The 25523-nt window shown below is 33.0% G+C and overlaps 3 protein-coding genes across 5 annotated transcripts in view; 2 read left to right on the forward strand and 1 right to left on the reverse strand.

Annotated features, from left to right (window-relative positions):
- LOC117117273 overlaps positions 1 to 1577 on the reverse strand; it is a 6439-nt gene extending 4862 nt beyond the window's left edge. Inside the window, exons 1-2 of the mRNA XM_033261529.1 lie at positions 1533 to 1577; positions 240 to 375 (exon numbers count right to left, since the gene is read on the reverse strand). Coding sequence (XP_033117420.1) covers positions 240 to 366 — 127 coding nt within the window. The 5' untranslated portion in view covers positions 367 to 375; positions 1533 to 1577. The remainder of the gene's footprint in view (positions 1 to 239; positions 376 to 1532) is intronic.
- Positions 1578 to 4549: 2972 nt separating this feature from the next.
- On the forward strand, positions 4550 to 7744 carry LOC117117276 (neuromedin-K receptor-like). Its single transcript, XM_033261534.1, has 2 exons — positions 4550 to 4666; positions 6200 to 7744. The coding sequence occupies exon 2, from the start codon at positions 6222 to 6224 to the stop codon at positions 7392 to 7394; it is 1173 nt and encodes a 390-aa protein (XP_033117425.1). The 5' UTR covers positions 4550 to 4666; positions 6200 to 6221; the 3' UTR covers positions 7395 to 7744.
- A 4237-nt stretch (positions 7745 to 11981) lies between these two features.
- LOC117117271 (doublecortin domain-containing protein 2-like) overlaps positions 11982 to 25523 on the forward strand; it is a 30434-nt gene continuing 16892 nt past the window's right edge. For all 3 annotated transcript variants that reach the window (XM_033261524.1, XM_033261526.1, XM_033261525.1), the window contains exons 1-2: positions 11982 to 12376; positions 14409 to 14472. In XM_033261524.1, the coding sequence (XP_033117415.1) occupies positions 12096 to 12376; positions 14409 to 14472 (345 nt within the window). In that variant the 5' untranslated portion in view covers positions 11982 to 12095. The remainder of the gene's footprint in view (positions 12377 to 14408; positions 14473 to 25523) is intronic.

The following is a 25523-nucleotide window of genomic DNA, read 5'->3' on the forward strand; positions in this document are numbered from 1 at the left end:
TTTAAAAATATATATATATATATATATATATATATATATATATATATATATCTTTATTTTCATCTCTATGTGATTAGGAAACTAATAAACACCAATGAATTAATAATTAAAATTTAACTAGTTTTAATTGCAATGTTACTGAAATTCTCTATCCCCCAGTATATATGCTGACACAGCTAATATTGAGTTTCAGCCTAGGTGTACACATGCATTGTCTGTAAAATTAAGTATAAACCTACCTTTTGGTGTTTTATAGTTCTGTTTGAGAAAGTTGGTGACCTGTTGAGAATGGATGGCAGGCCCCTGTATTATCATGTTTGCAATGTTGTTATAGTTCACATTGTTGCCAATTGATAAAATTCCCATATTTTTTATCTGCAGCAAAATGAAATAAATAATTTGGTAAGGATGGTATAGAGAGCCTCCTATATCTGGATGTTTTAATACTGTTGATTACTACTAGGCCTAGAAATAGAACTACAACTAGGGCCTATACATAAATATCAATAAAAAAATACACATAAAATATACCCAGGTTTTGTATAAGTTACGCTGCTACTATAACTACTAGCCTAGGCTAGCCAGGTAAATGGTGGAAATGGTGGTATGTCGGGTAGTTACACGGCGGGTATCCGACCAGTTTGCTGAGTTAATGGCCACTTTGCGGAAACCAGTTCACCTAAATCATGACAATGCTGGGGGATACAGACGGTGTGATCGCACCGTCCGAAATTGTATTAAGAAAAATAATTTTTGTATTATATTGTTGAAATGAATTATTGTTAAGATTTTTATGGTATGAGAGCGCAATTTCCAGGCACCCAGAATTCCATATTTTCAAATTCGCACCTTAGCCCCAACCATGTTGGGACTGAAGTGGTATGGACATCACACATGTTAATTAGGTCTTTTTGGTTACCGGAAATCGCTGATAAAATTGGAAATAGAATGAAATGAAAAAGGAATAAATCGTGTCTCCCCCCCCCCCTCCTCCAATGTCTGCTGACAACAAGATTGTCTGGAACTATAATTATGCTGTTAATGTTTCACTGCTTTTCACAAACTGTGTTTTAGCAAAATGGGATTCATTGTTTTTGATTGAGCCGGCAAAGTGGCATTTCAGCGAACTGGTTTTCGGCAAAGTGAACTTGGCAATCTGGCATTCGGCAAACTGGGTTTCAACAATCTGGCCAAGATTCTATCCATCCAGTTAAACTACAAGCCTGGACTCGGTCGGGTGTCTATCCCTACCTAGCTAAACGAGGTAGGTAAGGTAGGCCTTTTTTCTACCTACCTGTCTACTAGGGCGCCGCGCCTAGGCCTTGCCTAGGCTAGGCCCTAGGCCTCCTACTACGTACGTCAGGCCTGCCCGGCTTTATTTAGGGACTAGGCCTAGCCTATAGGCCTAATTTTATGTGTCCTTGAGTATAAGAATTTATACTCAGACATGTGTATTATTACACTTACATACAGAAAATGAAATACCCATTGCGGTCCTCCATGTAAATTAACTTAAAAAGTGTACAACAAACCTCAAAATGCTGATGAAAACCATGCACTCTCTCGATACCTAAAAAACGCACTTAATTCTCTCTCCAATTACTAGGCATTCGCGCGTATCGCCCGGAGAGGACCGAGCGCGTTTCTAGGAGACTATATGACGTAAAATTAAAAAGTAACCAAGAGCAATGATGATGTCATCGACATTCATAAAAGTTTTAATAGACTTCATTCCAGACGTTTACTTGTAAAACAAACAATAACAGCAATCAAAATAAACATATGTATTAACACCAAACACACTACGTTACGATTCGCAATACACAATCAAAGGCAGTAGAAGTTTTGTCCCATGTATGAATCATTGGTTAAAAAGCAGTAACGATAGCAGATATATTTCGGAAACGGAAGTGTTTGGTACCTCAATAAATATAAGATTTGTCATTCAATAAATCAGTCAACTAACAGCCAACCAATCAATCAATAAATCAAGCAATCAATCAATCAGTGAACAATAATATTTTTAGCGCCATGATCTACGACACAAACAATGTTCAGTGTGTGACACTGAATAATGTCATTCTTTATCTCCAGTTATGTTTACCTTCTTGTGTAAAAAAAAGAAAAAGAAAAAAAGAATCATCTCACATCGATTTTAGTTTTTTTTTTCAACCACAACGTAAATCCTCACAATTGCACACCTTTTCTGACGTATGGTTGCCTACCATAAGGAATGTAGTCTAGTAGATATTACGACTCACAATGATTTCACGATAAATCACTTATTATTACTAGTGGCTGAGAAGCAGGAGAGGGATAGGTGTATAACCCCAACCCATCGGGCAGGTAAAGCCCCCACTGCGTCCCCTCTGTTGGCCTCAGGAGACCCCTGTTGGATAGCCTTTCTTCATCATCTGATGTGTACCTAATGTCACTACTGATTATGACGTATAGTGCCACTCCATATCATCTCATACCAATGGGGCCACTAACATCGAATAAGGAAAAGTGACTTTTACCAGTAAGTCTACAGTACTGGGACAAACACTAAAAAACGAAACTTAAGACTAATAGTGCAAATGGATTGAATTCCACTGCTTCTATCTATTGTATGGTGTTGCCCCTGGCCATTGCATAATTGTTTTACTGTCCGATTCTAGAGTGTTGTAATTAATCTTATCTCAGATGTAACGGTAACCGTAATGTTTAATCACCCCCATAACTTAATCATTTCACTTCTATATTTTTGTTGTATCACATTAAATATATATTTTGATTATTTTACGATAGTTTTTTTTTTAAGTTTCAAGTCTAATTAAGGTCCCTTCATAAGATAATTACAAGTGGTCACTCCTTTCTTATGATTACGGACCTGGCCTGTGAGGATACTGTACATTATGCAACATTTATAGTTTTCTTGTTTTTGTTTTTGTTTTTGTTTCTGTTTTTTTTTTTTTTTTTTTTGTAAATTAAGTTCTCATATTGTTTGAATCAATTTACTGTATTTAGTTGAAACTTTCTTTTTGTATTTTAGGATGCACCACTCGGAAACGAGCGAGTGCCACCGATTCTAAAGTTATTCCTAATACATAAAAAAACGGTCATTGTTTTTGTCCGAATCTGAATTTCACCTTGGTACTTCTACCCGTCGGTTTATAGTCTATGGTTCAGCCAAGTGTGTATAATATTGTTTTAATGAGTGAAATCCGTATGTCCAGCATTTTAATTTATGTGTTCGGCTGTTATAAAGTTACCTTGGCTCCTGCCCACGTTCTAGGTATTCCAACGATTTTGGCCAAAGCGTTGAGTTGGTTTTCATTTTTGATTGTTGTATAACCTACCTTAAAGATATATTACAATGTTGAGATAATACATTTGAAAAATTTAATAAAATTATCCTATTTGATTTTGTTACTTTAAATTAAAATAAGTTATTAGATGTACCTATCAATTAAATAAGAGAGCAAGAAGATATTTTTCTTGCCAATTATCAAAAGACGCTCAATAAAATAACTATGTAGTTTACACCTTTAAATTGGTTGGTATTTCAGGATTTTCGTAAATAATACAATTTAAAATCACCGAAAATTAGTTTTTTGTTGTGTTTATTGAAAGTTGACAATTGTGCGCTCGATTTTTCGTTCTTTCAAATGACGTAATTCGTTAAAATGAAGACATAAATTTAAGTTATTAATGATAACTTAATAAGTGTTACAAAGTTTAGTTGAATTTTTTAAAAGTATACCTATTATTACCGATGCTAACAAAACTCCAAAACCTAATCTTTGTCCTTATGGAAACGTATTATGTTCGTTTGAGACCTTAATTGATAAATAACTATTGATATTGAACTTTATCATTATTATTTGCATATATAAAAACTAATGATAGGCCTAATATATATTTAAATTTCACACTGTTATTAGTATTATTAATAATTTAAAATCACCACTATCAATTCATTGTCAGTGGCATAGCCAGGATTTTAAAAAGAGCGTGCTGAATAGAACATTACATCCATTGAACTTTATAGGCCTACGCAAGGCGCAAAACTGGACGGAGTATATCGCTATGACTATACCATAAATTTATTGCTACCGTCTAAAAACTTACTTTGCCAATTATTTCCATTAATTTACTATTATTATTTTCACATTTGAACATAAAAGGGGGTAGTTAGGCCCCCCGCCCACCTTCCCAACCCCACTTATTGCTAATCGGATATTAAAAAATAATTTTTTTTTTGCAAAGATTTTACTAAAATAAATTAAAATTTCTCATTCAAGACAATTAACATGCATTCTCAGACACCTGTCGGAGCTGTTTGTTGAAGTTGCACGTGAAGTATCACTTTTCGGCAATCAGCTTTCCGTGAGGTGGTCTCGAGTCATTCCTCAAATACCATTTGACGAATTTCTGCGTACATTTGGTACGAAAATAAACGTGTTGATTGGTTGGTGTACTAACTTAGGGGCGTGACCATTTAAGGACTGGCATTAACGAGATATAATAGTGCACAACCTTTTGATGTTTTTAAAGTTGATTTTAAGAGACTGGTTGTTAAATTTGGCCTTAGATTTTAGAAATCGATGTTGGTGGACAGTTGGAAAGCAAGTTCGCACTGTTAACGTCTTCAAAAATATTAATGTGTTTTCTTTCGGAATAAGTAAGTTTTTGTTTTGTTTTATTTTATTTCTCAATTTCTTTTATTAATCACTTGTGATATCTAAATCATAAATGAATAAAATAAAAATCTTGTATCTTCTACAATTGGTAATAAAGATATCGCACGCCTCTTTTAATAGTCATGTGTCTGCGCGCAAATACCCGATTCAATATCTTGGAACTGGAAGACTTAAAAGCTTTTATAATTTGCTAATTAAGTATAGAAATAGGGCTTAAAACGGAAAAGCATTTTTCACATACAATGCTAAAGACATTTTATAATAAAATTGTGTTTACGACTGTATTAGTTGAGCAAAAGGCGTATAGAGATTTTGTTTATTAAGTTAAGTTTCTTTCTGCTAGATGTGGATAGCTTGACATACTTTTAAAATGCTTTTAAATATGCGCAAGATATCCATCAATCGAATGTGCAATGCAAATTTAATTTGGATATTTAAATAGAAAAAACACCTTATTGGTTATGTTTCAATAACCACAGACGTAACGTTTTAATTTAAAAATAAATATTATAAAGTAAATGCCACAGGCCTATTACTTATTTTGTTCACATTATTCTTCATCCTCATCATTATTTTTGTATAATAAGATAAAACTTTATGTTCACGGTTGATCGATTAACATCAGTTTTTCTATAGATTATTTAGTATATAATGGTATTTATTCAATCAAGATTCACAATAAAAAAACATAAAACATGGCAGCCAAGAGGCTGAATTGCGAATTACGTTAACATCAAACATCAAAAAGTCTTAACTAACACAAGAACTAAGGAGAATTACAAATTAAAATACGAAACCACTGCACAATCAAGACAATAAAATTATGTATAGGCATAACATTATTTGAAAAAATTACATTAAAATTGCAGAATAATTTAATTAAAACATTGAAAAAATTAAATTATTATATTAATTATAATATTATAATTATCATATACATACATACATTATTATAATTATTATATATCTAAGCTTTATCTATACCTTCTTTTATAATTAAAACATATTTTACTAGCCACATTGTTTAACATAACGATTAAGTTAGCATGTTTGTGCCTTTAGATTTACTACTAGCTGCAATTAAAAAACTAATGTTCATCTCAACAAAAGGCCGCGAAAGCAAGACTTCGTTGTGTAGCCTGGTGTTTGTAAATCATATTGCGCCCTCAACGGTTACTGACTTTATAAACTTATGAATGACTTGAGTTTTATTTATTAGACCTATGCGAAAAATGAATCTGAATTAATTTCCAAAAACATCGAATGCGAATAAAATATACTTGACGATCTTCAATTACAGACGCGATATCCATCTGAATACATTCTTATTCATTCTTTTTCTTGCTCACTTTGTTATCTGGATTTCAAAACATAAAATAATTATTTCGAAGCGTTTATTTGTTTGGACACACAGTGTTTATGAATATTTTTTAGATCAATTTGTTTAGTTAGAGAGATTGTTGTTCAACCGAAATAGTTCTTTAAATACACATCTTCTCTATTTCTTTTTGCAGGTCAGTTAAAGCCTACACCAAGATGAACGGCGACGCTAGTATGGTGATTGTAAACAGCACCACTGTAGGCCTACTGACTAGGCCTACTAATTCTACCGTTGTCACCAGAGCAAACCCATTGTCACTTGATATCAGCCAGTATCCAAGTGAAGTGGAACACGAGATAGAAGACATACATATTCCACCTATCGTTTACTATGTCCTTTTCATGTTCAACGTTCTCATGATCGTCGTTAGCAATTCATTAGTAATCGTAGCAGTTCTGCGGTCAAAAGTTCTACGAAGATCAGTAACTAATATTCTTATTACGTCTCTCTGTGCTTCTGACATCCTGGCGGGAATATTTTACACGCCTGCATTGGCCTACATATCTATCTACTCAGAGATGCCTCTCAACTTGACGGTTTGCCGTGTTTTCGTCGGTTTCTTTCCCATGGTCGCCTACTCAGCAAGCTGGCTCTCAATCTTTGCCATAGCTGTCGATAGATTCCGTGCTATAGTGCAACCGCTTAAGCCTCGCATTTCACATAACGTGTGTTACATAATGATATTTTTCGTCTGGGGTATTAGTATTTTTTTCGGTAGCTTTAAGTCATCCCTCCTGCATAGTGTCACATACACAGTCTGGGAAGGAGACCATCTCATCACGCGCCAGACTTGTGACATCACGCTCGAAAAACTTAAAGTGTGGATCATTATAGATATAACATTGTATTTATTGCTACTTTTTTCTGTTAGCCTGATATACTGCATAATCGCACATGTCCTATGGTTTGGAGGCCGGTCAATTCCGACACTACACCAGGCACGCCAGGAATCGAAAAAGCGCGCAATAAAAATGTTCGTTTGCGTTGTGTTCTTGTTTTCTATTTGTTGGCTTCCTTATTACGTGTTAATATTCTACACGGACTTCATTAACGGTCCTTTCTATGGCTGGGGACTAGCAAATTTTGTCACGTGCCTTATAACAGTCAGCAACAGTTGGATGGACCCATTCATTTACGGTTATTACAACGAAAATTTCAGGAGAGAAATCAAGAAAATATTTAAATCCTTATTTTTCGGGAATAAAGCCGTTGTTCGAGATCATACGGTACCAGATAACCGAGTCCGACCGCTGAAATTTACATGTAGCCGACAGGAAAGCAGGTTAGCTACCCATGCCTGTGACAATCCTGTAATCGATAATGACTAACTTAATTAGAGACTGTTAATTGGTCACTAATTAATCGATTACTATCTGATCCCGATATAGACCACTTATACACTTAATCAATTCAAAAAAGTTTGAGACGCATAATTGAATATTTAATCGATCGCTATATTATAAAGACATTTTAAATACCGATGCTAAATCATAAAGAATGATGGCTTTGTTAGCTAGATATTAAAACATGATGCTATACAAAGAAAATATAGGTATTAATTTATTTTTTTCCTCTTTGCAGAATACCAGATTCTAATTCAATAAGTAAATGTTTATTTTTTATTTGTCTAATTTAATGTTAAGGCCTGTTTTCTAACCGCTTCCTAATTAAAAGCATATTTTCACGATTTAATTTGTCTTTTCTTATTCATTACATTTGTAATAGCGCATGGAGAGATTTTGTATGTTTGTATTATTATTATTATTATTATTATTATTATTATTATTATTATTATTATTATTATTGTTATTATTATCATCATTATTATTATTATCATCATCATCAACATCATCATCATTATCATCATCATCATTATTATTATTATTATTATTATCATTATTATTATTATACAATAATAATAATTATTATGACACATTTTAAATATTATTTATATTAAGTTTTAAACGTACTGGAAAAATGTTTTTCTAACCGTTTATTTAGAACCTCTTGACTAATTTGGTACGGTACTGATGATCAAAGAACCTCTCCGCTATGTCCGGCCCCTTGGCTTATATTGGGCTTATTCGGCTGGTTCATTTCGTTTAATACGATTTTTCGTTGAGTATTATTTTCATTCGACACTGGTTCGTAAAATAGACTTCGTTGACAACGAAAATTAACGTAACGTTAATTAGCGTTAAGTTATCCACGGGACCAAAACAAACATGGCCGATTGGTCAGTTTAGCAACAATATTTGTGTTAATATAATTTAGATTAAATTTCAGATAATAGAAATTATAATATTTACCCACATGAAGTCAAAAAGTAATTGTAGGCTAACAGAATTAAAAAACTGGAAGAAAACCTTTTTTACTAAAAAACCCATACTGCCACAAGCCGGAGTAACTTTGATTACGCAGCATGTATCGCGGTACCTATGCAGCCTTTTTGTTTTGTCGAGTGCTTACCAGTTTTCTTTTCGACTGGTCGTCTTCGTTAAGTAGGATTTTATCACTAAGCAGGTGGGCGTGGTTTAACGAAGAACGACCAGTCGAATACGGCCATTAATAAAATGTGCGCAAACCTTTGCGTTTGTGGGACATAAATAACACGCTATGATTGGTCAGTTAAATTTAATTGACACCCCGGGAATTTCCATTCAGATATAGCAAATAACTAAATGAAGACACGAAATCATGTTTGATTTATTTCTAATACGTACTCGCTCGAATAACCGCCCCTCCTAACGTAAAAATTTCGTTAAACGCCCCGATTGAATAAGCGCCCCCTTCTAATTTGAATGATACCATAAGATTTTCTTTTTAGCAAGTCAATCCTGGGACTGTGGTTGTTGGCATGATTTGAGCTGCAGAGTGGAAACACATTATTCAATATCAAAATGAGGATATTTCTCTTGGACAGATGAGAGCTCCGATCCCTGGACAGACAGTATATTTCCAACTTTACACTTTTTACATATTTGTCTATACCTAGTCCTACTCCTCTTTTTCTTTTTCCGACCTTTAGTACATTCTCATCTGAGTTTTCAATAAAAAATACAATGGTCCTGCCATCCTGCTAATCTCAATCGGCCGATGGCCAACAAGCTAACCACTACCACTAATTGCATCTGCTATTTTGCTCTGTAATGTAAATATTCACGCATTATTGTCATGAGCCATGTTCTCTGGAGGATTATCGTTTCCGGATACCACCATTCGTAATGTCCTTTTCATTCAAGTGCCTCTTTAATTTAATAATTTCCCATAAGAACCCATCGATTTTCATCTATTTAATTTCCACTCTGTTTTCATAAGCGCCCCGTTTAAATAAGCGCCCCGTTTTAATAAGCGCCCCTCAGAAAGTGCAAAAATATTTTAAGCTCCCGGGCGCTTATTCGCGCGAGTACGGTACCGTACCTCATGTAATTTAAACTCATGAGGCTATATAACTAAACCAAGCTCGATTTTCGTTTTGCCTAATAGGAGAGCTACAATAAAGACTCTTTCCTAAATAAGCTAAAATAGGAGCCGATTGATGAAAGTGACTACCAAATAGCACCTTTTATTTATGTTAAAATGTATGTGCCATTGAAGACGAGCGTATAGCCTAGCTTCGTCGGATGTGTTTATCATGTCATAACATTACAAATATTAAAAGATAAAAATAAGTTATACCATGGAGAAATTAGTTTAGTTTAAACTAATTCTTCCATGGTTCTATATACCGCCCTCAAATTATTTCAATATTCCGAAATTAAAGCTGTAGGCCTACGCCAACAATACAGTAGGCCTACATAATATGGAAGGCGCCTCAACAATTAAAATATAACTTATTTGAGTTGCTTATTTAAAAGAATCACATAAGTTATCATCGTATCATATTGTCTTTATCCTGAATGTCAATCGTGTTCATCTTCATTTAGACTGACTTTATACTAGGTATATATATTTATATATATATATATAATATATGTATATATATATAATATATGTATGTATGTATATGTATGTATAGGTTATATTTTATTTATTATTATTTATTATTTATTTTTTTTATTTTATTTTTTTTATAAAGGTAGTATTAATAATACATTGAAATTTAAAAAGCAATCAATTAATTTTATTTAAAGTTTTAGATATTAGGTTGTATTATAATATTTTAAAACCGATGAGCATGAATATATTCAATATTGCGCAAAAAGATATTATCAGCCTATGAACTCATAATATCAACAAATGTTGCCATAGCTACGAAGGTCAGAAATACAAACCCTCTATGAAAACCCCTCACGGACATCGCTTTCATGATCGAACTCCGGGAGGTCGTGGAGATTTTATAGCCGAGCCTAAAATACCCAATTATCGATTCATTAATATATTTAAAAAAAAAACACAAAAAAAACACTACTTCAGAACTGGAGCTTTGTAAATGTCAAGGAGCAGGCACACTGTAACATTACCATTAATTTAGACTACGGGGAGGATTAATATGATAACGCGTGAAAGGCACATAAGGAAATAGGCCTACATTACCATAATATTTACAATATTCCACAGAAAATAATAGTTACCGTATTAATATTAGCATAAACGCCCTCTCTATAGATCCTCATTTGGAATAAACGCCTCCCTCAAATAAACGCACCAAGGCGATTATTTTCCTCTAAGCTAAAGGCACTGGGAACAACGTGCATGTCGGGCCAGGCACGAGGGGCTCGACATTGTTGTTTAAAAAAAAATATAATATAAACTAAAATACCATAGTTTCATTCAATGGGGCCCCGACAGTTTTAAACAATAAAGTTGGTTTCTGATCTTTGACATTTGTTTCCGATTTTGTGATCAATCTGCTTTGCATTGTAGGCCTAGCTATATACGTTATTAAAACATGCTTTGTTTTTCACTATATGTTGGTTTTGTCATAAAATTGTCTGAATTATTTCATCAGTTATGGACCATTCTATTCTCTGACAACACAGGTAACACATCATAAATGCCATAAGCGTTTTGCGCGAGGGGGCCTCGGACCCCCACCAGGGGCCTTCACCCCTGGACCCTCAGGACCGGGGCCCTACGCGGCCCCCTGATGCCCAGCGTATGTTTGCTCGCAAACTAATATGGTGGTAATAATAATAATAATAATAATAATAATAATAATAATAATAATAATAATAATAATAATAATAATAATAATAATAATAATAATAAATAATTAATAATAATAGTAATAATACAAATAATTATAATAAATAATAATAATAATTACAATCGCTATTAAGATTCAACTGTGTTAATTTTCACTTTCACGAATAAAACTAGCAAAAGGCCTATAAATCAAATTGTATAATATAACCCCAAAAAATCTCTTTTGTATCGTAACATATCTCAGACTTGAGGTACAGTACATATCCTTCAAAATGTTTGTTATCATACACATTAATTATAGTAATTTGATGTTTTTAAATCTCACATAAATTCCTGACATAAATTGTAATTGTCTTTTATGCCGTTTTCTTCATTAGTTTTCTTTGTATTATTAGGATATTTCATGATGTGTTTTGTTTTTGTTTATGTAAAGTGCATGGAGACAACTTTCTTGCATTATGCGCTATATATTATATAAGACATTGTTTATTATTATTACCAAAATGACAAATATTATTTGTACAGCAAGCCATTGTATACAGAGTCATAATGGCCTACTGTACAAAAAAAAAACAAAAAACAGAGCAGCGATCAATGTTTCGTGTTCTTCATCTTCATAAAAGATAAGATTTACTTTAGACTCAATAGAATAAAGTTAAATCAATGCAATAATTACTCAAAAAAAGTCAAGCCAGCACTGTAATGTAAGCGTCACTAACCGTTGCCTAGCAGCCAAACTTTCAAAACAATGGACAGCAAACATTGACTCTCTTCCCATCGCCCTCCTCATTCAATCCGTTTTGAGACTCTCTAAATACCTCGCGAGAAAGAAACCATGAATTGAAGTCTTTAGAACAAGTTTTTCACACTTTCTGTATATTATGGCTGCAAAAACAATGCCATCGATACAACCTGCGATAAATGTCCGTGTTTTTAAAAATGGAGATGAACATTTTACGGGTAAACGGTTCGTTATTAGTAATAGAACAACGAGGGACTTTGACTCTTTTCTGAATGAAGTAACATGGGGCTTGAAAGCTAGTTTCGGTGCTGTTAGAAAACTTCACACGCCCGTACATGGACATAAAATTCAAGATTTATCTGCATTAGAAAACAATAATGTGTACGTCGCAGCAGGTACAGAAAAATTTAAGAAGAAATCGTAAGTATATTTTGACTATTTATGTCACAAAATTTTGGGAATTTAAGAAATTCACATGAATTCAACTCGAGTTTTTGCTCACGAGAGAATATTGGCTAGGAAATCGAATGACCATTTATCTAGGCCTAGCTAGGCCTGGCCTAGCTAGGCCTAGCACTGTAGGGCCTAGGCTAGTCTTCAATGGAGAACCTCTAACTAACAGTATGTACTGTAACCACATCCATGGCGTATATTGCCTGATTGAATGCATGATTGAAAAATTTGACCAAGAAGGAATTTTATGATTAGGCCAAGGCCCCATTCTAATTGATTCTATGTAGGCCTAATTAATAGTTGTACTGTACTGCAAAGGTGCATGTCAAGTTAGACAATATTTGCAGGTGTGAGACTTTATTCTAAAAACCCTCCCCCTGAGGAGTGACCAGGGAATCCCCCCCCCCCACCTCCTGAAATATATTTTTCCCTAGTTACCCGGAAATGCATTCTTTGCCACTTTAGGGTTGTATCGTTGACCAGGGAATCCCCCCCCCCACCTCCTGAAATATATTTTTCCCTAGTTACCCGGAAATGCATTCTTTGCCACTTTAGGGTTGTATCGTTACAACTAAAAAATCTGTTAAGAATTTGCAATTTTTCTTGAGGATGCATGTTTCTGTCGTCCACGAACCTCCCACTGACATGAGCTGCGCACGTGGCAGCTTTCAGTGCATTCTTTGATAATCTAGTTTGATCTGATCGAAAATCTAGTACTGTAAGAAGAATTTTTACCAACCCTTATCAAAAATTATCAAAATAAAGAATACATGCGATACCATTAGAAAATGTCAGATTATGATAATGAAAGAGACATCGGAAAAAAGAATATCTCTAAACATTTTTAGTTCGAGCCATGCTCTTTGTTATAGATCCATGTTGCCGATTTTGCCTTTTTAAACATTTCTGAAGAGGGGATCAAACAAAATTATGCGCTGGTTCGTAGTTGCTACCAACTTGATTGTAAGAATCTCTCAGGAATTTGTATCTGACATGATTAATCTTTCAAAAAACTGTAACATGTGCAACGTATTGCCTGGCCCGCAAATAGGCAGCTCCATTTGATTGGTTGAGAGTTTTGATTAAAATAGAAAGCCAGCCCAACTTAACCCTGGTGTTAGTGCGCCATTTTTGTGTTCGAATGTCTAATAACAAAACCAACCCTATTTTATGTACAGTATGAAAATGAGACCTGATAGGTCTCTAAACGTTCTCCAAGTACGCTTTCACCTTAATTGGTTGATTTAAAATAACCTACAAAACCTACATGTATTTTTGTATTGTAATGTATTGTATTTTTTATGTTTGTTTGTAAATTTGAACCAACTTCCCATCGTCATCCGTTATGCTCCAACTCTTTCTCAATTCAAGTCTCTTCTTGAAACTCACCTTTTTCCATAGTTCGTACTTTTTAAGCGCTGTGAGATTCCGGTAAAGAGCACTATATAAACTATGAAAATATTATTATTATTATTATTATTATGTGAGCTTTTGATTGCTCAAAAATCACCCTCAGAGCTAAATATACAGTAGACAATAGGTCTGAAAACAAAATTTGTGCTAAGAACGCTTTTGTATTGCGTCAAACAGTAGTCAAAGTATTCAAACCATCAATCAATGCCCAAAAAAATGATAAATTGTTTCCTAAGACACTTAAGGGGTGTTTTAGGAAATAATCAGGAATTGATAAGATGCAGACTTTTTTGAATGTACAAAAAATGGGGGAGGGAAGGGGTGGTGTTGCATACCAAATATTTACTACTGTATACAGTAGATGAGAATACAAGTTTTTGCCTTGTATTGTTATTCCATTATTTGTTCTTACCCCAGTCAAAAAGTCCAGTGATTGTTATTTAAGTACAGTAGGTAAGTATTTGCAAATTGAAACTGGCTAGACACATTACAGTAGCTTAACACATTATTTTTTTGAAATTGGATAAGTTTAACACCAAAAAATTTTGACTATAATCAACTCTTGCTATGTTTTTTTTTTTTGTAGGTATAATGAACCTTTGTCAAGTCCAAGAAGGTTAGGCACAGTAAAAGCTTCAACGTTTGCAGGGGTAAGTTTTACACAAAGCAATAGTTGGTAATACATGTAAAATCCTATTAACACAGTAACAGTGCTTGGTGGTTAAAATGCTCGCTTTCCATTCTCAGTGTTCTAGGTTCGAATCTTATAAGATTTAAATAATTGTTGGTTGACATAGGGCCAAGTGTATTATTAGTATACATATACAAGAAAGTGAGTGCAATACACAACAAATTTCTCGTAATCATGAAAGGCCTACTGTAGGATCCTGAGACGAAAATAAGTGAGTCCTAACTACATGATTCAATCACTATCACAGGGTTTGGATGGGGTTTGGACTGTGTTTTTGGGGGTTTGCGGGGTTTAGCCATTTTTTTATACAAAAAATGGCCTTTCTACCCCAAAAATAGGTTGTGACGAACATAAAATTAAGATTTTTTTTATTGAGATACCAAATTGAGTCCTATATTCATGTGATTCAATCATTATCACAGGGTTTGGATGGGGTTTACTCTGTGTTTTGGGGGTTTTGCAGGTTTTAGCAATTTTTTTATACAAAAAATGGCCTTTTTACCCCAAAAATAGGTTGTGACGAACATAAAATTATGATTTTTTTTTCATTGAGATACCAAGTTGAGTCCTATACTATGTGATTCAATCATTATCACAGGGTTTAGATGGGGTTTGCTGTGTTTTTTTTTTAGGTTTGCGGGGTTTAGCAATACCCACGAAAATATCATATAACACTAAAGTTTTCATTCTTTCAAAATCTCAAATCTGGGATTCTTTTTCAGAGCAAAGACCAGAGCCCCACTAACTAAAGGTGTCCAAATTACATGCTGAACCAAAAATTTATATTCCAAAATGTCATACTGTAATCCATAAAATGTTTCATAGAACATACATTCTCAAATATACTGTAAAAATAACTGGAATTACCACCAAAAGGTGCAAGCATTTTGGTTTTTTTTTTTTACATTGCCACTTATGTGATCAATGTAAATACCATTTGGATTCATAGTGATCATAATGTTCTGCTCTTAATATTTTTCGTGTAGCTTATAACTACAGCAGGTACCGTAGTACAAAAATAACTTCCACACAAACTTAAATTCCAATTTATATGAAGATAAGTCTAAAGGCCAAAATTAACTTTGAATAATAATTGATATGTCCATACTATCAAATTTTCTTGTATACCCATATTCAGTATAGTCATATGGTTATGATGTGATGTCATTATGCCCATATTTAGCCATGTCACATGTTTCTGTCAAACACATAACCTTATAAAAAGTTCAATAATGAAATGAGATGAAATTTAATGAGGGATCTTTACATGGCTTGCTGTTGTAGCTTGGAGAAAGTAAAGATATACTGTTGCCGGCAGTCTCCATGGTGACAAGGTATTCATATCGCTTCAGGTGTGATTTTCTTGTCATTACCTGTAAAAAAAAAAATGCAGGTGTAGTGAATCTTACTGTTACATACTCTATTGGTTCATAAAGTCAGCTAAACTATAAATGTCAATGCTGTCATCAGTATTTTATCATTTTAAGGTCTGTTGGTTTCTGCTACTATAATTCATATCCTTGTTAATACTATAATAAAATAAGAAATAATAACACTTATAAAGTACTTATTGTTGAATTTAAGCAAAACTTCTTTGTATGTTTTGTTCTTGTGTGTAGCTTGAGAATATTAAGGGTATGACTGAACTCTCTAAAAGGCGTTAAACTTCTTTAGGCGAGAGTTTTTTTTATTCCTTGTTTCGCATGCTTATGTTTTATCGGAGGATGGCGGAATAAATATAAAAATAAAATTTTGTTTTCTTATTTAGCAAATAGTTTTGCTAAAATCATCCAGATGGAGGAGAAAATAAAAATAAAATTTTATTGGTAAATGTAAAATAGGATAGTTAAATGCTTCAAATTTATATAATTAGGAAGAAATGTACATATTTTATCTTTGGCGATTTCAAGGCAGCGGAGGGCGGAATGAAAATAAAGGAAAACTTAAATTTTTTTATGAAATTTCCACTTTTTCTTGGCGGTGGGTGCCCTAATTGTGCAAAAATAAAATTTTATTTTTATTTGAAATCATCAATATTTGCAGTCAGTGGGTTTTCTAAGTAAGGTATAAATAAAATCTCGTCTTAGACCAAGAAAAAAAAATTGTGTTGGCCATGTTTTGAGATATCCAAAAAATGGGTAGGTCGGTAGGAAAACTTTTTTTTTTTAACCAAAAATGTGTTTACGCTTAAAAAGTAGAAAATACACAAATAATACAACAATTTTGGATTCCCATTATATACCATGCACCAAAATATGCTAGGCCTTGGCTCCCTATTCTGGTCTAAGGCTATTCCAGCCTTATAAATAAGCTCATGAAAAAAAAAAATTATTGTTCCTTGTAGTAAAAAAAAACTTAAAATGCTGACCCTGGATTTCGTAAAATTTGGGTCAGTCAGGCGTGGCCAACATAATGATTTTCTTTTATTTGGCCTTATGTGGGAGTCTATTTTATCAACCTTATACCATCCTGAACAATAGGAGATGGTGCGATCGCACCCCCCTAAATTGTATTAAGGAAAATGATTATTGTATTGTTATTATTTTTATCATTAACAAAATTTCTAAAAGTATGAGAGTGCAATTACTATTGGGCAAATTAAGGTCCACGGCACAACACGGACACACTTCTTTGCCTTGTGGTTGTATCCACTGCTATAATTTGTAGGCATGATATTCTATGTTTTTATATTTCTGGTTGTACGTGGTGGTGGTAGGATTGGTTAAAACACAGGGCCATGACAGGAACGCTTCTACCATGACCCCAAAAGATATAAAAACCTAAACAGTAAAGTCTGTGTACAAAATTCAGAAATTTATTACTTCATTTCGTTAAATAGGAAGTAAAATCACCTGCTCCTGTTTACCGTAACTGAATTGTCCCTTCACACAATACTCAATGCAACTTACTACCTCATTCACAGTTCCCAATGGTGTTTTGTTGTTATAGCAACTATTGATTGATTCTTGAAGTGAAGCGGAATAGATACACGCATATTGTTGTTCATTAAAGCTCGTGTTTCTCTTCATGCTTGAATGAAATCAGAGAGAAATCGAAGTGTATAGATTTCCTATCTCTTCATTTGATCACCTTTTAGAATCCATCATATAAGGTATGAATCAATAGGCTGTAATCGTTTAGTGTTTATTTAATTATGCAGTTTGATCTGCTATTCTCAATCTGTTACAGCCATTAACAGTCTTTTCTTAGATTCAATCCCTTTAAATATTCAATTCGTTTCCGAAACATGCACATTCTTTATTTAAATATATTGAAAATGTTTGTCCTTTATTATAAGAAGTGATTTGCATTAATAAAATGGTACTACTAGGTTAGTGAAGAAAATTGTTGTATATTATAGTATGTAAAATGATTGATGAAATTCTATATTAATTTGAAATACCATCAACAATGATAAGTATAATGATTCATGAGTCAAATGAACTATTTCATTACAAAATTAGTCGCTTAAATATTAAATGTCATATGAAAGAGCGAAAAAAAAAACAACATCCATCATAAAATAAGAATGTATATGAACAACAGGGAAAAATAAATGGAAAAAAAATGAGTCAAATGAACTATTTCATTACAAAATGAATCGCTTAATATTAAATGTCATAATGAAAGAGCAAAAAAAAAAAAAAAAAAAAAAAACATCCATCATAAAATAAGAATGATGTATATGAACAACAGGGGAAAATAAATGAAAAAAAAAAAGATTAAATGATTTATTACACATCATACAGTGCACACAACAAGTATTTTTCAGAGTTTAATTACAAATTATGCCTATTTTACACCTAAAACTGAATATTAACACTTATCAACTACATACTATATACATATAGTATAGTAATTACTAAAATTATTAAACTAGCAAACAGCAGCTTACTAAAATTATCCTTGTATAATATGTGTGGGAGGAATAGTGTTTATCTTTTGAAGTGTTTATTGTATTAGAATACTGTAACTGATGTTCTAAATGGATTTTTACATTGCTTTAATGACAAATACATACAGTAGGATAGGTGGGTGTTATAAAACAATACAGATGCCTTTGGGCATTGGGAGCATAAGTCTGAATAGTTTATTGTATAATGTAATGATGTCTTAATTTGCATTGATAAAAATCTCTTTTTAACATTGGTATAATAATATAAGAGCTATAAATACAGTATATTATTACATGTTGATGACTGGAATTGATTTTATACTTATTATAAATCGTAAGTTAATCCATTGACTGATCGATTTTTTGAAATGATTGTGAATATTTTTTCATTGTCAGAAATATGGTTAAATATCATTTTTTCTGAAGGAATAATACAATAATGATTGATACCAATTGAAAGATAATAAAAAAATGCTTCTAAATAACTTATTATTTAGTATTGTGAAATTATGAAAAAAATTTTAATAAATAAATTATTTCCAATTATTGTTTTATTTTATAAATATTTTTTGATGAATAATTTTAAAAATAAATTATTGAATCCTGAGTCAGTAGTCAGAATACAAACACATCTCCACATCAGCACAAGTTATTCCTTTACAAAATAAATCTAAATTTGAATTTATTGACGATAAAAATAATATAAAATTTTACATCGTAGGGGGCCTAGGCCGAACCCCTAGTCGCCTCACCGCGTTCAGTCACCCATTCCCCCACTACGCACCGTACCGTGAATAGCCTAACCTACCTCGCGAGGTAAAAATCCATAAATCCAAGGTCGTGCGAAAATTGCATATTGTGTATTTCCAGATAATTTTTAAAAAAAGTATGAAAAAATACGAAAAATTATGATGATATAGGACAATTTGGTATGAAAATTTTCCTTATTTTCTCATCTGTCTCAACGTGTAGAGGGTGCTGGTCACCGAAAAGCAGAAAGTTGAAAAGTTCAACGGTCATGTTCAGGGTTCGTTTTCATTTTTGTAACACACAAGATGGCGTCAAGCATAATTGATAGCATATGCTTTTCTTTCAGCCACAAAAAATCAATTTTACGCGGAAATATGTCGATATAATAACCAAATCTGGTACAGTATACTGTATATTTTGAAAATATATTTATAGTATGAAATGTCAGAATAGTTATTTTCTGAAAATAAAGTGTGTTTTTAGGTGATTTTATTCACCACCAGTATTGACGCTGACGCCTCGATCAAGGCGATCATGTTACAAAAACAACAACCAAATTACAAATTGCCAATTACCCTAAACTTAGAAATTAATTATAAATGGAAGAAGAAATATTTTCTATAAACGTTTTTTGATATTTTCTCACATATTGTTTTAACTTACATGCACACTAAACCACACATACGATTTTTAAATAATTATTGTTAATTAATTGCATGATTGAATTTATGGTGACCTCGGCCCGCTCGGCCTGCATAATTGCGGGCCTAGGGGTCAATCAGTTAAGTATTTACTAATCACCTCAGCAGCCAGTTTTCCGCTAAACTGTATCATTGGAGCCGAAAATTACAAGGTTTACAGTACATTGCTGTTGCTGCTGGTTACAAATGTAGTTTGCAATATGAAGGCCAGGTTAAATTTACTGTCATGAAGTCATTAATATCTGAACATATTGGCTTGTATTATAGATAACCGTCTTCTCCAATTCAGTAGAAGGAGGTATTCTTCTCCATCATAAAATAAGAATGATGTATATGAACAACAGGGGAAAATAAATGAAAAAAAAAATGATTAAATGATTTATTACACATCATACAGTGCACACAACAAGTATTTTTCAGAGTTTAATTACAAATTATGCCTATTTTACACCTACAACTGAATATTAACACTTATCAACTACATACTATATACATATAGTATAGTAATTACTAAAATTATTAAACTAGCAAACAGCAGCTTACTAAAATTATCCTTGTATAATATGAGTGGGAGGAATAGTGTTTATCTTTTGAAGTGTTTATTGTATTAGAATACTGTAACTGATGTTCTAAATGGATTTTTACATTGCTTTAATGACAAATACATACAGTAGGATAGGTGGGTGTTATAAAACAATACAGATGCCTTTGGGCATTGGGAGGCATAAGTCTGAATAGTTTATTGTATAATGTAATGATGTCTTAATTTGCATTGATAAAAATCTCTTTTTAACATTGGTATAATAATATAAGAGCTATAAATATAGTATATTATTACATGTTGATGACTGGAATTGATTTTATACTTATTATAAATCGTAAGTTAATCCATTGACTGATCGATTTTTTGAAATGATTTGAATATTTTTTCAGTGTCAGAAATATGGTTAAATATAATTTTTTCTGAAGGAATAATACAATAATGATTGATACCAATTGAAAGATAATAAAAAAAATGCTTCTAAATAACTTACTTAGTATTGTGAAATTATGGAAAAAATTTTAGAAAATAAATTATTTCCAATTATTGTTTTATTTTATAAATATTTTTTAATGAATAATTTTAAAAATAAATTATTGAATCCTGAGTCAGTAGTCAGAATACAAACACATCTCCACATCAGCACAAATTATTCCTTTACAAAATAAATCTAAATTTGAATTTATTGACGAAGAACTTTGGAAGATAAAAATAATATAAAATTTTACATCGTAGGGGGCCTAGGCCGAATCCCCTAGGCGCCTCACCGCGTTCAGTCACCCATTCCCCCACTACGCACCGTACCGTGAATAGCCTAACCTACGTCGCGAGGTAAAAATCCATAATTCATAATTTTCTGCCTAGCTATCCAAGGTCGTGCGAAAATTGCATATTGTGTATTTCAAAAATCCAGATAATTTTTTAAAAAAGTATGAAAAAATACGAAAAATTATGATGATATAGGACAATTTGGTATGAAAATTTTCCTTATTTTCTAATTTGTCTCAATGTGTAGAGGGCGCAGGTTACCGAAAAACAGAAAGTTGAAAAGTTCAACGGTCATGTTCAGGGTTCGTTTTCATTTTTGTAACACACAAGATGGCGTCAAGCATAATTGATAGCACATGCTTTTCTTTCAGCCACAAAAAATCAATTTTACGCGGAAATATGTCGATATAATAACCAAATCTGGTACAGTATACTGTATATTTTGAAAATATATTTATAGTATGAAATGTCAGAATAGTTATTTTCTGAAAATAAAGTGTGTTTTTAGGTGATTTTATTCACCACCAGTATTGACGCTGACGCCTCGATCAAGGCGATCATGTTACAAAAACAACAACCAAATTACAAATTGCCAATTACCCTAAACTTAGAAATTAATTATAAATGGAAGAAGAAATATTTTCTATAAACGTTTTTTGATATTTTCTCACATATTGTTTTAACTTACATGCACACTAAACCGCACATACGATTTTTAAATAATTATTGTTAATTAATTGCATGATTGAATTTATGGTGACCTCGGCCCGCTCGGCCTGCATAATTGCGGGCCTAGGGGTCAATCAGTTAAGTATTTACTAATCACCTCAGCAGCCAGTTTTCCGCTAAACTGTATCATTGGAGCCGAAAATTACAAGGTTTACAGTACATTGCTGTTGCTGCTGGTTACAAATGCAATATGTAGTTTGCAATATGAAGGCCGGGTTAAAATTACTGTCATGAAGTCATTAATATCTGAACATATTGGCTTGTATTATAGATAACCGTCTTCTCCAATTCAGTAGAAGGAGGTATTCTTCTCCCTCACCCTAAAAAATAAAAATAGTTTTAAAACAAATTGTTAATAATAATTTTCATCTTCTACAGTACATAAGCTGGAGGCCTATGAGAAAAACAAGTACATGGTCTAACATTCAGAAAATTAATAACTAATAATATTAATACACTCAGTATGCAATATTGTATTTCTACCTCAGATTTCTTTTTATATTAAAAAGTTGTCAGTATACTGTAGTGTACATATAACCTTTGGACCTTACCTGTGAGTTATTCAATTTCACAAGCTACAGTATGCACAAGAATAATATACATTGTGCAATATAAGCAAAATATTCAGGCCTGTCTTTCTTCATTTGCTGCTTTCTTCATTGCAATGTATAGTACAGTAGTCCATATCTTTCTCATCAGCGACTTATTGTTTCACAACTGAAATGAAATTTGACTAAAAGAATGTTTGTATGGAAATTGTGAAAAATAATTTAAATAAAATGAATTTATAATATAAAATGTAAACTATAATGATGATGATGATGATGATGATGATGATGATGATGATGATGATGATGGTGATGATGATGATGATGACATTTTGTTTAAAACACAGGGCTACTCTATGTACAGTGAAACTTTAATTGAACTTTTACTTTGCAAGTACAAACTCACCACAAACTGATCACTATGGTCTTACAGGTATAAAACAAACAGTAGAGTCACCTTTTGTAATTTACTTGTAATCGTGATTTACAAAATCAGTCATGCATACGATATCCCACATCAAATTTGATGTGGGAAATTGCACGCATGAATCGTTTGCCCAGGCCCTAATTCGAAAAAAAAGAAATCGAGTATGGGACGCCAATTACATTAGGTGAGGCGCGCACTAAGTGCAATAAAGAGTGAGTAATCTAAAATTAGGGCCTGGAACCCAGGCTAAGGTCTACTCTATGTACAGTGAAACTTTAATTGAACTTTTACTTTGCAAGTACAAACTCACCACAAACTGATCACTATGGTCTTACAGGTATAAAACAAACAGTAGAGTCACCTTTTGTAATTTACTTGTAATTTGATATAGAGACACTGTAATGGTATTGTAAACACTACTTTATTTGTACTTTGCACAAGATGTTGACTTTTTTACCACCCAAATGGTTTGAGGCGTTCTATTGTGTACAACTAGGTAACTTTTAAGGTAACGTTAAAGCCTACTGTAAATAATTAACAATAGCTTCTTTGTTTAGTAAACTCAAGACTTTACTTGCTTGATTTGCTTTGGTCAGGGTTGCATATATTCAAGTGCTGTAATGCTGAATTGCCACAGAAGATTTACGTAGTGGTTGTGGTGAAGATGATTTGGTAATTGGTAATGATAATAATTTTAATGCTTGATAATTTTATGAAAGATGATGATGATAATAATGAGGATGAATACATTTGGTACGGAAAGGTAATTATATACTGTTACATAGCTCTTTACTATACAGGAGTGGATTCAACTTAAAAGGGGACCTATCCAGCCTGCATGTCCTCCCACTACATTTTTGAAGAATTACAAAATAAGGGGGAGGGGGAACATTAATTCATATTACTGTAATTCCAAGGGGGTTTTCAGACGAGAATGGAAAAAATTACATAAGGGTCTTACTGATATTGTATCCGCGGGTGGTCTACCGGTTCATGCAGAACTCGGAGCTCTTTCTAAAAATCCATTAACCTCGGACGTAAAACCTAAGGTATTATGCAATTAATGATGAGTTTCTATAAGTTGCCCTGAACAATTACCACATCATATTCACCACAACCACTATGTAGATCTTCTGTGGTAATTCAGCATTACAGCACTTAAATATATGCAACCCTGACCAAAGCAAGTAAAGTCTTGAGTTTACTAAAAACAAAAAAGCTATTGTTAATTATTTACAGTAGGCTTACGTTACCTTAAAAGTTACCTAGTTGTACACATTACTTAATAGAGCGCCTCAAACCAATGAAATTACCAAAGGGGCTACAACAATAATAAAGCATACATTGCAAGCTCCTAATAAATTACAGATATGCATTTTGGGCATAAGCCATGAATGAACTTTCATTCGTTTGACAATTCTAGTTTAAACGAATAACCGTTAAACGAATAAGCAGTGGTGCCACGATCATGTATGCATGTGGCGGATGTATGTAGTAAGGTAACAATCTGGATTCTAGGCTAGCAATCAGTTGAAATAATTTATTTTATCGAGCTTTTCAGTTTTGTTTTTGAAAATAAACTGTACAAGAAGCAGGAATCATGAAAATTTAAACAGACTTTACTTCTGGCATGTGTTGAAACAATCAGGGGATTAAGTGATAAAAAAATTATCCCTGCTGCTAATGCATGCTGCTTTTGCTACTCCAATTATTTTGCAGCGTTGGATTGTCAGTGGATATCAGCAGGTGGTTCGCGTTTAACACCCTTTTGGGCAAGAACTGGAAATGTTCGTTTCCGGATTAATCCTGTGTTAGACTCCACAAAAAACTCGTGCGAGAACGCACCCTAAGAGTGCCATTTATGGCCATCTAGAGGTGCCATAAATCTTTGAGTCTCAGGGGCTAAGGACGGTGGTCTGGAAGGTCCACCTGTAAAAGTCCCTTCCTGGACTTTACGTAATTTGTGTAATTCTTAGATCTGCCACTCTTAATAGTTATAAAAATATTCAGTACCTGCCACTCTTTAGTCTTAGTTATAAAAATATTCTGTACTTCAACTATTGAATAATTAGTAATGGTACAAGAACTGGTAATCTTACAGGTTACTTTATAGTCTGGTTCACGTCGAACTTTATCTAGATATACCCGTCTTGAAACATGATATGAGAATCCCCTAATTGCGTTCGATGCCAAGTTAGAGCCAGATAAACAGCCAGCCAGTTTCAGGCCGTCGACGTCACACGGTCGAAAGGCTTGTTTAATAAAATATCTACTGTATTTTACGAAAAAAATTGTAAACTACTGTAGAGAAGGTGTGAGTTTCCACTACTTAACCTAGCCGACCAGTATGAACCAACGACCAGTGCAGCAGCGTGTTCTATCGCAATCTAAGTGGTAGATTCTCTAGGCCCTGACCCTAGCTACATTTACCTTCGATAAAAAACTAATTATTTTAATCGCTAGCTAGCATTCTTCCATTTAACAAAATATTGTTTTAATTTTCATTAAAAGGTATGTATACTTTATGGACCTTTCTGTCCTGTTTTGTAGTTTTTAGATCGCTCAATTGTGTTGTTTATATGCACTTCGCGAAAATCTAGCTTCGCGGTGTCAAATAAGTTGCTGACTTCCACACACTTTTTTATTTCGTC

The sequence above is a fragment of the Anneissia japonica genome, unplaced genomic scaffold, assembly GCF_011630105.1.
Source record: "Anneissia japonica isolate Jap-2015-1 unplaced genomic scaffold, ASM1163010v1 scaffold288014_len389662_cov180, whole genome shotgun sequence".
Lineage (NCBI taxonomy): Eukaryota > Metazoa > Echinodermata > Crinoidea > Comatulida > Comatulidae > Anneissia > Anneissia japonica.